The sequence below is a fragment of the Megalobrama amblycephala genome, linkage group LG12 (genome assembly GCF_018812025.1).
Source record: "Megalobrama amblycephala isolate DHTTF-2021 linkage group LG12, ASM1881202v1, whole genome shotgun sequence".
Lineage (NCBI taxonomy): Eukaryota > Metazoa > Chordata > Actinopteri > Cypriniformes > Xenocyprididae > Megalobrama > Megalobrama amblycephala.
Window position 1 is genome coordinate 13,677,757 of NC_063055.1, and position 12,451 is coordinate 13,690,207.

General features: G+C 36.7%; 1 protein-coding gene across 4 annotated transcripts in view; it reads left to right on the plus strand.

Annotated features, from left to right (window-relative positions):
- Nucleotides 1-12,451, plus strand: part of nfic (nuclear factor I/C) — a 131,691-nt gene that overhangs the window by 111,958 nt on the left and 7,282 nt on the right. For 3 of the 4 annotated variants that reach the window (XM_048208880.1, XM_048208882.1, XM_048208881.1), the window contains exons 9-10: nucleotides 4,508-4,667; nucleotides 6,328-6,413. In XM_048208880.1, the coding sequence (XP_048064837.1) occupies nucleotides 4,508-4,667; nucleotides 6,328-6,413 (246 nt within the window). The remainder of the gene's footprint in view (nucleotides 1-4,507; nucleotides 4,668-6,327; nucleotides 6,414-12,451) is intronic. The other variant, XM_048208883.1, reaches the window with a different exon arrangement.

The following is a 12,451-nucleotide window of genomic DNA, read 5'->3' on the forward strand; positions in this document are numbered from 1 at the left end:
ACTCAAGAATATTATTACAGTTTGACCTGTTGCCATGGCAACAATATTTCAAATATCAAAAATCCTGTCATAGGTCTACATCTGCTGTGTATTGACATTACACTGATGAAGTTTGAAGCAAATCAGGTAAAAATAAGAGGGTGATCTCAAAACATTTCAAAAAGTGATACACTTCCTGCTGCCAGTTGGTGGCGCTATAACTTTGACTCACAATAGTCACATCCATGTGATCAGACTCCTATAACGAACACACTCGTGAAGTTTCATAAAGATCAATATATGTACGCAGACGTTATAACACATTTCCTGTTTCCTTTTTCTCGCCATAAATTCGTTGCCTCGCCACGGCCAAACCGTTCGAGATATCAAAAATCCCCTGGCAATTTTTAATCATCAGTGTCTTGACTTCATGCTGACCGAGTTTGGTGGCGATCGGATTAATCGTCTAGGAGGAGTATATCAAATTCCAGAGCATGCGTTTTTCAAACAACCCTTAATAGCTGACTTCCTGTTGGCGTGGTGTTTAACTTAGAGCACGAAAGTTGTTCGGCCCGATGAGGTCTATATGTGTACTGAGTTTCATACTAATACGTGCAAGCGTGTTTAATATATGGACCAAATTTTCAGACTTTTTTCAAGGGGGCGCTGTCGAGCCCCCCTGCCACGCCCGGGTACCAGCCTCTCCGGCGTCCTAATGGCCGCGGATTCCAATGTGTGTGCCAATTTTCAAGAGTTTTTGAGCATGTTAAGGCCCCCAAAAAGCCCCGGAAGACGGAAAAAAAATAAAAAAAAAAAAAAAAAAAAAAAATAATAAATATAGCTGCGAGCAGCGATGGCGGGCCCAAGCCCGGTGGCACCGCCACCCCGGTGGCTTCAGGGCAACTGTGCACAGCGGGCAATAGGCACTTAAAACGGTTAAACATCAAAGGACTATGTCAAATTCACTCCACATTTACTGCACTACAAGGTGCCACTATAGAGCCCCTCCTCCCTGCCCATTTTCAAAGGATTACATGTGCCAAGTTTTAACATTATTCTGATGAATTTTGAAGCAAATCAGGTAAAAATAAGAGGGTGATCTCAATGTATGCTGAAAGTGACACATTTTCTGCTTCCAGTTGGTGGCGCTATTACTTTGAATCACAATAGTCACATCCATGTGATCAGCCTTGTACAACGAAGACTAAGCCGAAGTTTCATCAAAATCAATTAATGTATGCAGAAGTTATAACACTTTGTTTCCCTTTTCTTGCCATAAATTCGTTGCCTCGCCACGGCCAAACCGTTTGAGATATCCAAAATCCGTTTGCAATTAAACAACTTCAATGTGTTAGCAACAAGTTAAAAAAAGTTTGGTGTAAATTGGATAAACCCTGTAGGAGCAGTAGTATAAAATTCATAGCCTGTTTTTTCAAAAAATTAACATTCAAACCAAAATAGCTGACTTCCTGTTGGTCGGAGCTAATGAATGTAAATTAGAAAATTGTCCGGCTTGATGAGAACAATATGTGTACCGAGTTTGGTGATTGTAGGAAAAACTAACCCCCCCACTTTTGTCAAAAGGTGGCGCTACTGAGCCCCTCCACCACGCCCATTTCTATGGCTTTGTCCATGTCTACTGGTTGACAATATTGATGTGTGTGTCGAGTTTCATGCAATTTGAAGCATGTTAAGAGCCTCAAAAACACTCAAGAATATTATTACAGTTTGACCTGTTGCCATGGCAACAATATTTCAAATATCAAAAATCCTGTCATAGGTCTACATCTGCTGTGTATTGACATTACACTGATGAAGTTTGAAGCAAATCAGGTAAAAATAAGAGGGTGATCTCAAAACATTTCAAAAAGTGATACACTTCCTGCTGCCAGTTGGTGGCGCTATAACTTTGACTCACAATAGTCACATCCATGTGATCAGACTCCTATAACGAACACACTCGTGAAGTTTCATAAAGATCAATATATGTATGCAGACGTTATAACACATTTCCTGTTTCCTTTTTCTCGCCATAAATTCGTTGCCTCGCCACGGCCAAACCGTTCGAGATATCAAAAATCCCCTGGCAATTTTTAATCATCAGTGTCTTGACTTCATGCTGACCGAGTTTGGTGGCGATCGGATTAATCGTCTAGGAGGAGTATATCAAATTCCAGAGCATGCGTTTTTCAAACAACCCTTAATAGCTGACTTCCTGTTGGCGTGGTGTTTAACTTAGAGCACGAAAGTTGTTCGGCCCGATGAGGTCTATATGTGTACTGAGTTTCATACTAATACGTGCAAGCGTGTTTAATATATGGACCAAATTTTCAGACTTTTTTCAAGGGGGCGCTGTCGAGCCCCCCTGCCACGCCCGGGTACCAGCCTCTCCGGCGTCCTAATGGCCGCGGATTCCAATGTGTGTGCCAATTTTCAAGAGTTTTTGAGCATGTTAAGGCCCCCAAAAAGCCCCGGAAGACGGAAAAAAAATAAAAAAAAAAAAAAAAAAAAAAATAATAATAATCCTTAGAAGAACAAGAGGGCCCTGCGCGAATTTTCGCTTGGGCCCTAATAATCCTTAGAAGAACAAGAGGGCCCTGCGCGAATTTTCGCTTGGGCCCTAATAACAACTTTATTCAACAAATTTGTCTCTCTTGCCGGCTTTCCTCTGCCATGCTATTTTTGTTGCAGCGCTTCCAGGTTCTACATCCAAACAGCGGCTCAGTATTGGTTGATGCCTCTTCACGTGAGCAGCATGAGGCATGCATGTGATGCTTGCATTTGGACATAAACAAGGAAACGCAGAACTGCACCAACTGCTTAACAGACTGAGGGAAGAGGAAAAATTGTTGAATAAAGTCATTATTTTTGTTTTGTTTCTGCGCATAAAAACCATTAAGGTTCAACCACTGTAGTCACGTTGACTATTTTAACAATGTTTTTACTGCTTTTCTGGAATTTGCTCGAATTTCTGGAATTTTATCGAATTTGCTAATGTCATTGCTTTTAATTGAGGATAAAAAAACCTCTTGGATTTCATCAAAAAAAAATTTAATTTGAGTTCCGAAGATGAACGAAGGTCTTGCAGGTGTGGAACGACATTAGGGTGAGTAATTAATGAGAGAAATTTCATTTTTGGGTGAACTAACTCTTTAAAATATTAGTGTTTTTAAAGGATAAGTTTGCAGATTTTCAACCAGCTTGTATTTTTAAATGTGTACCCAGATCTCGTGTTTCATTTGTCAGGTAAATTCTTTTGACAGTTCTAGGGGTTTTGTTGAAAACAACAGATCATACTTCCGCATTTTTGTATCTCTGCTGACAGACGGTCGGATCGAGCCCAGTGCATTATGGGTGTTGAAGTTTCCCTATCTTTCTGGCAAAAGGAAACAGCACAGCCCTTTTTCTCTGTTTTCAGTCATGTAGCACTTATTTAAAAAAAAATGATTTTCTACCTCATAAAACAGACACATTTTAAAAGCCCATCTTGCCAGCATTGAATCACCCCTTTAAGTGAGCTTTAAGTGAGTGTTAAATGATAATGTAAAAATGTTTGTACTCTAAAATCTCTATGTTGAGATCACATAACCCAGGCGTGTCTTGAAATTAAACTCCGACATTGTCCAGGGAATTTCAGCTTATCTGCAGCATGCACACTCCAGAGCAGGTGGGGGCAGCAGAGAGGCTAATGCGGTTTAGAGTTTTTTTTAAGATAACAAATAAGATGTATTTCCTAATTCTGTGTTCCATTCACTGTCAGATGCGGGATATTTTTACTATATTTTATACTAGTTTTCCTACTAAAATTTTGTCTTGTGCATGGACAATGAAGCAAAATGGCAACGCTGGCATGTTTTGCCGTTGTGCAATTATCAACAGAGATGGTTATTTATTATTTCTTACACAACTGTCTCTGTAAACATTTCCTTAACATGTTTTATTATCTGTAATTTAGGAACTAATTTTGAAATCATTCCTGTAGCTCAAATAGTTGCACTAGCAACGACAAGGTAATGGGTTCAATTCCCAGAGAATGCATGAAATGATGAACTGTATATCTTGAATGCAATGTAAGTTGTTTTGAATAAGAGCGTCTGCCATTTATAATGTAAATGTAATGTAAATGAATGTTTACAATTAACTGTGTGCACTCAGCGTCATGCATCTTTATCAGCGTCAGGCTTAAGAAAGTTTGAAGTCTTCATTTGGCATCCTACTACACTTTTCCAAGTAGGATGTTGGAAATTCTGACTTATTAAAATGAATGGAACACTGCATTAGTTCACAAAAACAACACCTAATAGAGCTGTTAGAACCTGCCGTGACGTCAAACATGCTATTTAGCTAGTGGTCCTAAATATGCCGAGACCATTAATTATTTTAAAGAATTTGAGGAACAAAAATCAAAGCTAAAGAGAAAGTAATTAACACAGAGACAGTAGATGCATGTATTGTGATGTTAGCTGTGTAGAGGTAGTGAGGTGTCCCTCCCCACAGTGGCTGATTGTTGCCCTCTCTTCCTCTGCAGCTGAATGGCAGTGGTCAGGTGAAGGTATCCAGTCACTACATCTCCTCTCAGATGCTGGCCCCCCCGCCACCCCCCGGCCTGCCCCGTCTGACGCTGCCCCCAGAGTCCAAATCCAGCACCACCTCTGCAGACGCAGCTGCCAGCTCACCCACATCCCCCAGTAAGTGGGACGCTTGCAACCCATCCGTTCGTTCGCCCTCTCTGTCCCAGAGACCCAGAGATAGCCAAAAAACCAAACAGCAGAACACACACATCAACAGGTAGAGTTAAACCCTAGGGTTTAATAAAGTATACATAATATCAAGCAGAATAAGAAACCTAATAAACTAATGGCTGGCTCAGAGTTAGTGGTCTGGCTCATGTCACAAACAATTTACACAAAGACACACAACTTGGCTGCTTTTAATTGGATTATACATTTTATCATATATATATGTGTACATTTTTTTTCTGTTCAAATAAATTCTGTTCTTTTGAACTGTCTATTCATCAAAAAATTTAAAAAAAAAAAAAAAAATAGCATGGTTTCCACAAGAATATTATGCAACTGTTTTCAATATTGATAAAATAATAATAATAATAATAAAGTAATAAAAGTATTTCTTGACCAAATCAGCATATTAGAATGATTTCTGAAGGATCATGTGACACTGAAGACTGGAGTAATGATGCTGAAAATTCAGCTTTAATCACAGGAATAAATTACATTTTAAAATATTTTCAAATAGAAAACAGTTCTTTTAAATTGTAATAATATTTCAGAATATTACTGTTTTTACAGTGGTACACTGGTACAGAGGTACACTGTTTTTTATGGTAGGTGAGCTTTAAAGACTTTAAAAATGGTAGTGTATTAATTTGTTTATTTATATTTTTAATCAGAATAAACATTGCTTCATAGTTTTTTTTGTTAATTAGCATATCTATCGGCTTTTTACAGTTACCAAGTAACGTTGCAACTTGGTACATTAATATATATTTTAAAACCGCTTCAAACTGAATTGTTTATTATAAAAAATGTCAATGTGAGTGTGATTTCAGTGTTTGAGAAACGTCTTTTCATCAGTAAACTGTATAAAAGATACATTTGGATGATGTGCCGATCAGCTTTAATGGGCCAGTGCTTGCTGCCCTGTCCATTAATCATGCTAATTTAATTATTAATGCAGAGAACAGCTCAATATGTTCACCATCCGCGGTGCTGCAGAATCCCCGATGATCAATCACCATCTCACACTGTCAGACTCGATGCTCGGCATGATTATTCAGCTAAAATCACATCCCGTAATCACGTCAGCTTATCCAAAGACCTATTTGATAAAGATGGGTTGTTATGTTGTGTGTTCCTTATTTACCAACAAGACACTGGGAGAATTTCTAAAGAAACATAAAAAGGCACATCAGCTTCTGTAATTGCTGCTAATATAGTCTTCAAGAGATGAAGGCGCACATTCACTAACAACAGACTGGATTTACATAAGCAGACAACCGAATGAGTCTCCGCTAGACAGAATATTTATTTACACAGTCTGGCGGTAACAAACACAGAAACTGACCCAATTGCAGCATCGATTCAATGTCTGTGTGAAACAGATGCACGCCATACTCACTCAAACTGTATTCGAGATCTGAATTGAATATAGTAATGTTTACCTGTCTGATTTAAGCACTAAATCCACCAGGAACGTTGAAACGTTACTTGAAACTGTTTGTGATATCAGAGATTTGCATGTGCATTTTTCAACTTTTTGACACTCTCCACTTTCTCTGTTCAACTATCTGTTCTACTCTTAATGACAAAATTTCTCCCTCTCTTTCAGCATACTCTGCTCCCGGGACGCCACCTGCCAACCGCTCCTTCGTAGGAATTGGTTCTCGAGACCCTGGCAGTCTGTATCAGGCACAGGTATCACAACACAAACCTCCATAAACATTTATTCACACACAAATTCACAGATCATCCACTCTCAAACAGACACACACACATCAGATTAAAATTTTAATGCTTATTATAGACTAAACTGAATAACTGCATTTTAAAAACTGGAAACTTTGACTTTTTCTTGATAACTTTCGGAAACCTAAGCACCATGAAAATGTTGAAAATTCAATCTTGATTTCAAGCAGTACTTGAAAAATTCCCTTGAACCCCAGTGCCCTGAGGAAACACTTCAGCAGCACTAGTCTGGACCCTCTGAGAGACCCAAGCCTTCTGTGTTCAATTATAGATCAGAAATGAGCAGATACAGTAACTACCGCTAGACCCTCGGCTGCCGAACAAAATGTGGTCTTTCACATTAAATATAGAGCCAGCCAATGTAGATACACCTTAACCAATATGTGATGAATTCATAGAATGTCTGAAAAATTATTCATCAGTATTTTTCCTTTTTTTTTAATAAAAATAAGATTATGTAATATATATATATATATATATATATTGATATATATTTTTTATTTTTTAAGCATCATTTTTTTAAAGCACAGACTTTCTTTTGTCCTTCTGAATTAAATTATTTACTTTTTATTATTATTTAATTGTTTAAATTATTTAAAATTACGGAGCCCCGCACATGACATGCAGGAAAATAATATGTATATCGTAGGCACAAATTAACAATTTGTTCCCACAAATTACTAATACATCAGCATATTTTACTAATTCATTCCCTCGTTTCAAGTAAATCGTGCGCACGTTATAATCATTCATTCCCTCATCTTACTAAATCATTACATAACCTTGTTTTGGTTGAATCAAATCGAGGGAATAAATTAGTTCAAATTGACCACGATTTACTAAAATGAGCAAACAAATTATTAAGCCATGGGAATGAATTCTTAATTCGTGGTCACGATATTGGGGCTGGGACAATATATCGATGCATCGTGAATCGAGAAATGATTCTGGATCGATTCTGATATTTTCCGAATGTGTTGGGATTCTCTCTCGAATTGATTCTGAGCTTAGTTTTTAACAGCAGATGGCACTGTGTGCTTTAGGAACCGCCATACTCTGCTTCCTTCCAATTCCTTACACACACACTTGAACTTTATATAAAATAATATATTCATAAAGTTCAAAAAGTTTGAAGCGAATTACAAGGGTGTTTGCAGTGGGCTGTTTACATTAATCTCAAGTCATAAAAGCATTCTGAGTTCAAGTACATTCTCAGACTCAGCCGAATGCACGAGCACTCTTCTTCATGAGCATTTGAGTGTGCGGTTAAAAACTAGCCTAGAGCGCCATCTGCTGTTAAAAAATGAAGATCAGAATCAATCTATGAATCACAATGCACCGATATATTGTCCCAGCCCCCTTTTTTTTTCTTTTTTTTTGCAGTGCACCATATAATCCTATGAATTCAACCTTCATATTTATTAATGAAATGGTAAACTTTTGCATGCTCAGCAAAATCCTGACCTTATTTTAAAAGGCACAATGCATCTGACATTTTTGTGAAGCTTCACGAATCCTAGAGGACATCAGCCCCTAAACACTTGAAAGGTCTTCCTTGAGTAATGGCTGCAGTTACGTTTGATTTGGCTGGGGAATGCAGCAGTGCTCAGGTAAAATCTGAACTGTGGAGGTGATTGAACTGCATGGTTCGGGAGTACGAGCACACTGCTGCATTGCAGTGCTTTCAGCTCCATAAAAAAAGTGTAAATGCACTTGACCGAGCCATGTGATGAGAGAGAGAGACAGGAGAGTGATCAATGAGTAATGGAGGACTAGTGTGGGTTAGCATTTATTTGAAGTCATTACTTGAAAACCTTGACAATCAGCTTAACAATCGATAAGCAGACACAGCAGGTACACCGGTATTACTGTTGTTTTTCATGTGAGTTGTGCTCTAGAGAAAGTCAAAACTTTTCTGGCTCTCAGCTAGATGTGTGTCTGTGTCCCTGTGAGAGTATCATGAGCTAAGAGGGAGGGAAAAGAAGTCGTCAAATAAACGAATGGGGGAAAGGAGGTTCCGTTCATTGCTCCGAGATGGTCACGTCCAGGGCTGTCTGGTTGCTAGGGGAAACCAGACATGATGTAATTGCCGGATGAACCTGTGCTTGAGGAAGTGGAAGAGTCCACTGCAGACCCATCAAATTGACCAATCTGTCTTGCACAACCCAGACTAACACAGGACCGCCCTGGGAATCACTGACTGTCCAGGCATAGTTTGACAAAACACAGAGGTCTTTTTCTTTCTTTTACTGTCAAAAGTGAGTATAGTTGTTGCACATTTTCACTTTCTCTGTGAGTTATTTTTAGTTATTTCTACCTGGCCTGACTATGAAAAAAATCTTTACTATAATTAAAACATTTTTTTATTACAACATAAACACATTTCTTCCTATTTTTGTTTTCTTTTTTTCATTAATTTTTTTTGTAATGTGAAAAGTGATTTCTACCTTATTTGACTATTAAAAATATTACACTATATATAGTTATAGTTTTTATTCATATTTTGAATTAGTTTTTAATCTCATATTTTGCTTTTTCATTTTAATTAAAGTTTTAGTAATTTTGTTGTTTGTCATTTTTATTCGTTTTTTTAATATATCTGTATAGTTTTTTTTATTTCAGTTTTAGTTTTACTGATTTTGGTACATCAAGTTAAGTTAAATGAAAATAAAAGATGTTGCTTTTACAATTAGCTGAAATAATATAGCTTTAAGTTTCATTATATTTCATTTATTTTTTTTATTTTTTTTCTGTTAACATTTATCTGATTTCAAGTAACATTTTTTTCATAGTTTTAGTTAACTGCAAAAACCCTGACTTGAATACAACCAGGTAAATATTTTTTTTTTTATTCCCACATGAAACAGATTTTTTAATATACCTGTTTTTTCCTATTACAATCTATCTTTATTTTTCTTTCTTTCTTCCCTCCCCTTTACTCTCTCGATCTATGTGTTTGTATTAAACTCAGAGTTTAATGGACTTTTGTTGTTTTCTTTTCTCTGATGAAAAGGGTACGCTGCTAACAATCTTTGTTTTTAGAGGAGCTTGTATTTCAGCCTCACCTCCAAGCTCTCTCAAAGCATTGTAATTAAAGGGAGAGACTGTCATTTGTTAGGCCCTTGTGGTCTAATATGTCCCCCTACTTGGACTGTGAACCCGCCCTCGTCTCAGCTTTATATTTTCATAACCTAAACCACCTGTCACCAAGACAAAGCCTGTAGCTTTTATAGGGAACTAAATATTTTGTTTGGAGTGAACGCCTAACCACTGTTAGCCTGGGCTCTACTGGTTGCTGTGTTCTCAGGACAGACGGAGTGAGCGAGAAAGTTTCAGCTTTGGATGTGCCCTAGTGCAAAATGAAAATATCAGGCAGCTGTAAAACGAGAACGGCCATGTGATGAGACAAAGCTGGAATGGTTACACTCCAGATTTTATCCTTGGAATAGTATTTTAACACCAGGCCTCGAGCAATCTGGATAACTGAAAATTACAATTGTGCGCCATTATGAATATCAAATAAATGATAAATGTGTACATTAACTATTATAATTTTCACATCTGGAGTTTGGCTGTGTTCAGATTTTAAAGTGTCTAAATATTTATATATAATTTATAAACGGTTTTTAATAATAGGAACAGAATATTTGTCAAATTGTTAGATATATAACAGAAGTTGTGGCTGCAGGGTATGCTCATAGCTTAGCTAATCAAGTGTTATTTTAGTATCATTGAGATTCTTTTATAGTTTTTATTAATATTTTGAATTAGTTTTTATTAGTTTTATTTTTTCTGTTTTCATTTTAAAGTTTAGTCATTTTATTGTGTTTTTGTCAGGTTTTTTTGAAAATATGTCTATAGTTTTTAATAATTTTATTTCAGTTTTAGTTATTTTAGTACATTAAGTTAAACTAAATGAAAATGAGAAATATTGCCTTGGCAGCTAGCTAGAAAAAAAAAAAAGTTTAAGTTTTTAAGTTTAAGTTTTACTTTTAGTTTCAGTTAAAGGGATTGTTCACCTAAAGCTGAAAATTCTGTCATTACTCACCCTCATGTTGTTTCAAACGTGTAAGACTTTCTTTCAACTTTGGAACACAAATGAAGATCTTCTTTTTGATGAAATCTGAGCGATTTCTGTCTCTCCATTGACAGCTGCACAACTACCACTTTGACGCTTCGATCGTAAAACTAATCCATATGAATTGAGCAGGTTTAGTCCAAATTTTCTGAAGAGACACGATCACTTTATATGATGAACAGATTGAATTTAGGCTTTTATTCTCATATAAACATTGATCAGCGAAAATAAACAGAAGCTCAACCGAACCTGCTTGACACGCATGAATAAACCTCTTGCGGAAGCTCAAACGTGCTGCATAACACACGAGAATGAACATTGTTTCTTGCACATCAAGCAAGCATGCTTGAGCAACTGATGTGTGCGTTGATCAATGTTTATATGTGATTAAAAAACCTAAATGAAATCTGTTCAGTGTACAAAGCGATCGTGTCTCTGGTTTGGTAAATTATGTAAATGATGACAGAATTTTCATTTTTGGGTGAACTAACCCTTTAACTATAATAACCCTGAGTCAAGCAGTTACTTATCTTAGTATGTGATTTTTATTTTTTATTAATGCCATCCTTCCTTTAACCCATTTGTTTATTTTTCTACTGATCAGCCTTAATTAGTTTGATCTGATTCAGCTCACCAACATAATGACCACTGAAAACATCCACAAAGAAAACAAATAGTATGTCATTTCACAGCACAGTCAAATATCTGCTTATTTTAACATCTTTAGTCAGCTTTACTAGTGGTTTTGCATTGGTTTGCATGTATCAACATTTAGATAGATGAATTTGATAATGACTTCCCATTTCCTGGCCTGTTCCTGTCAGCCTTCGCCACATTAGTCAAACAAATAACAAATAATAAGGGCAGACACTACACAAATCTGTTTTGATCATATTTAAGTGTAAATACTAAGCAGTCCATCGGTTTTTGAGGCGAGACAGGAGATTATATCTGCTAAAATATCACAACCAAGAAGAAAAGCATATGTTGCGGCACATTTTCCTACCGAAGAAAAGATTGAGTTTCTATAACATATACTGGAAACATATTAAATCTCAACTTGCCTCTCTAGAAAAAAGAGGATTGTGGATTTATCTCATCAAGAGACATTTTCAGTATAGTAAAATGGCATGTTGTCACTTCAATGCAAAGCCAAGATGATATCCAGAGTGTGTGTGTGTGTATATATATATATATATATATATATATATATATATATATATATATATATATATATATAATATTTATACATTCAGTTTTTCCTCTCGGGTATTCAAGGGTAACATTTAGCCTTTTGGTTTTGGGTGAAATAATTTTGACAAAGGAGTGGCTGTAATTGTGCTGTCAAAGTCACGAGGCATGAAAACACGTACAATCCCCACACTGCCCACTCTCATGAGCTTGGATTTGATCCAGTAATCAACACGAAATATGATTTGGGAAAATTGCATCCCAATACACTGTAGTAATCACTCAGAAAGCAGCATCTTTGCATTTCCCAGCGGTGTCAGCTGTCATTATAAACGTATTTCTCTTCCTGGCAATAGTTTCTGAAGTATGCTTAAGTGTCATGGGTTGTGTAAGGTTAACCTTAGCTCCAGTTTCAATAGCAGTATTAAACGATTCGCTGCTAGCTAGCAAACAGAAGTCAAAATAGACTGATTTCATTGAAACGCTTGAAAGATATTGATGCATTATATGATCAAAGCTTAATAGACTTGTATTATGGCATGTAATTTTAGATACCGGTCGTACATGTGGTCCATAGATTGCGATACTGCCCTTTTCATTAATCAATGAGCAAGAGCTGCCAAAACTCCTTGGCGCCACGGCTGTTTTTAATACATAAATGTGTCAAACGATTTTAACTTGGATTCTTAAGGCAGTGTGCTATTATCTGGGCACTGCA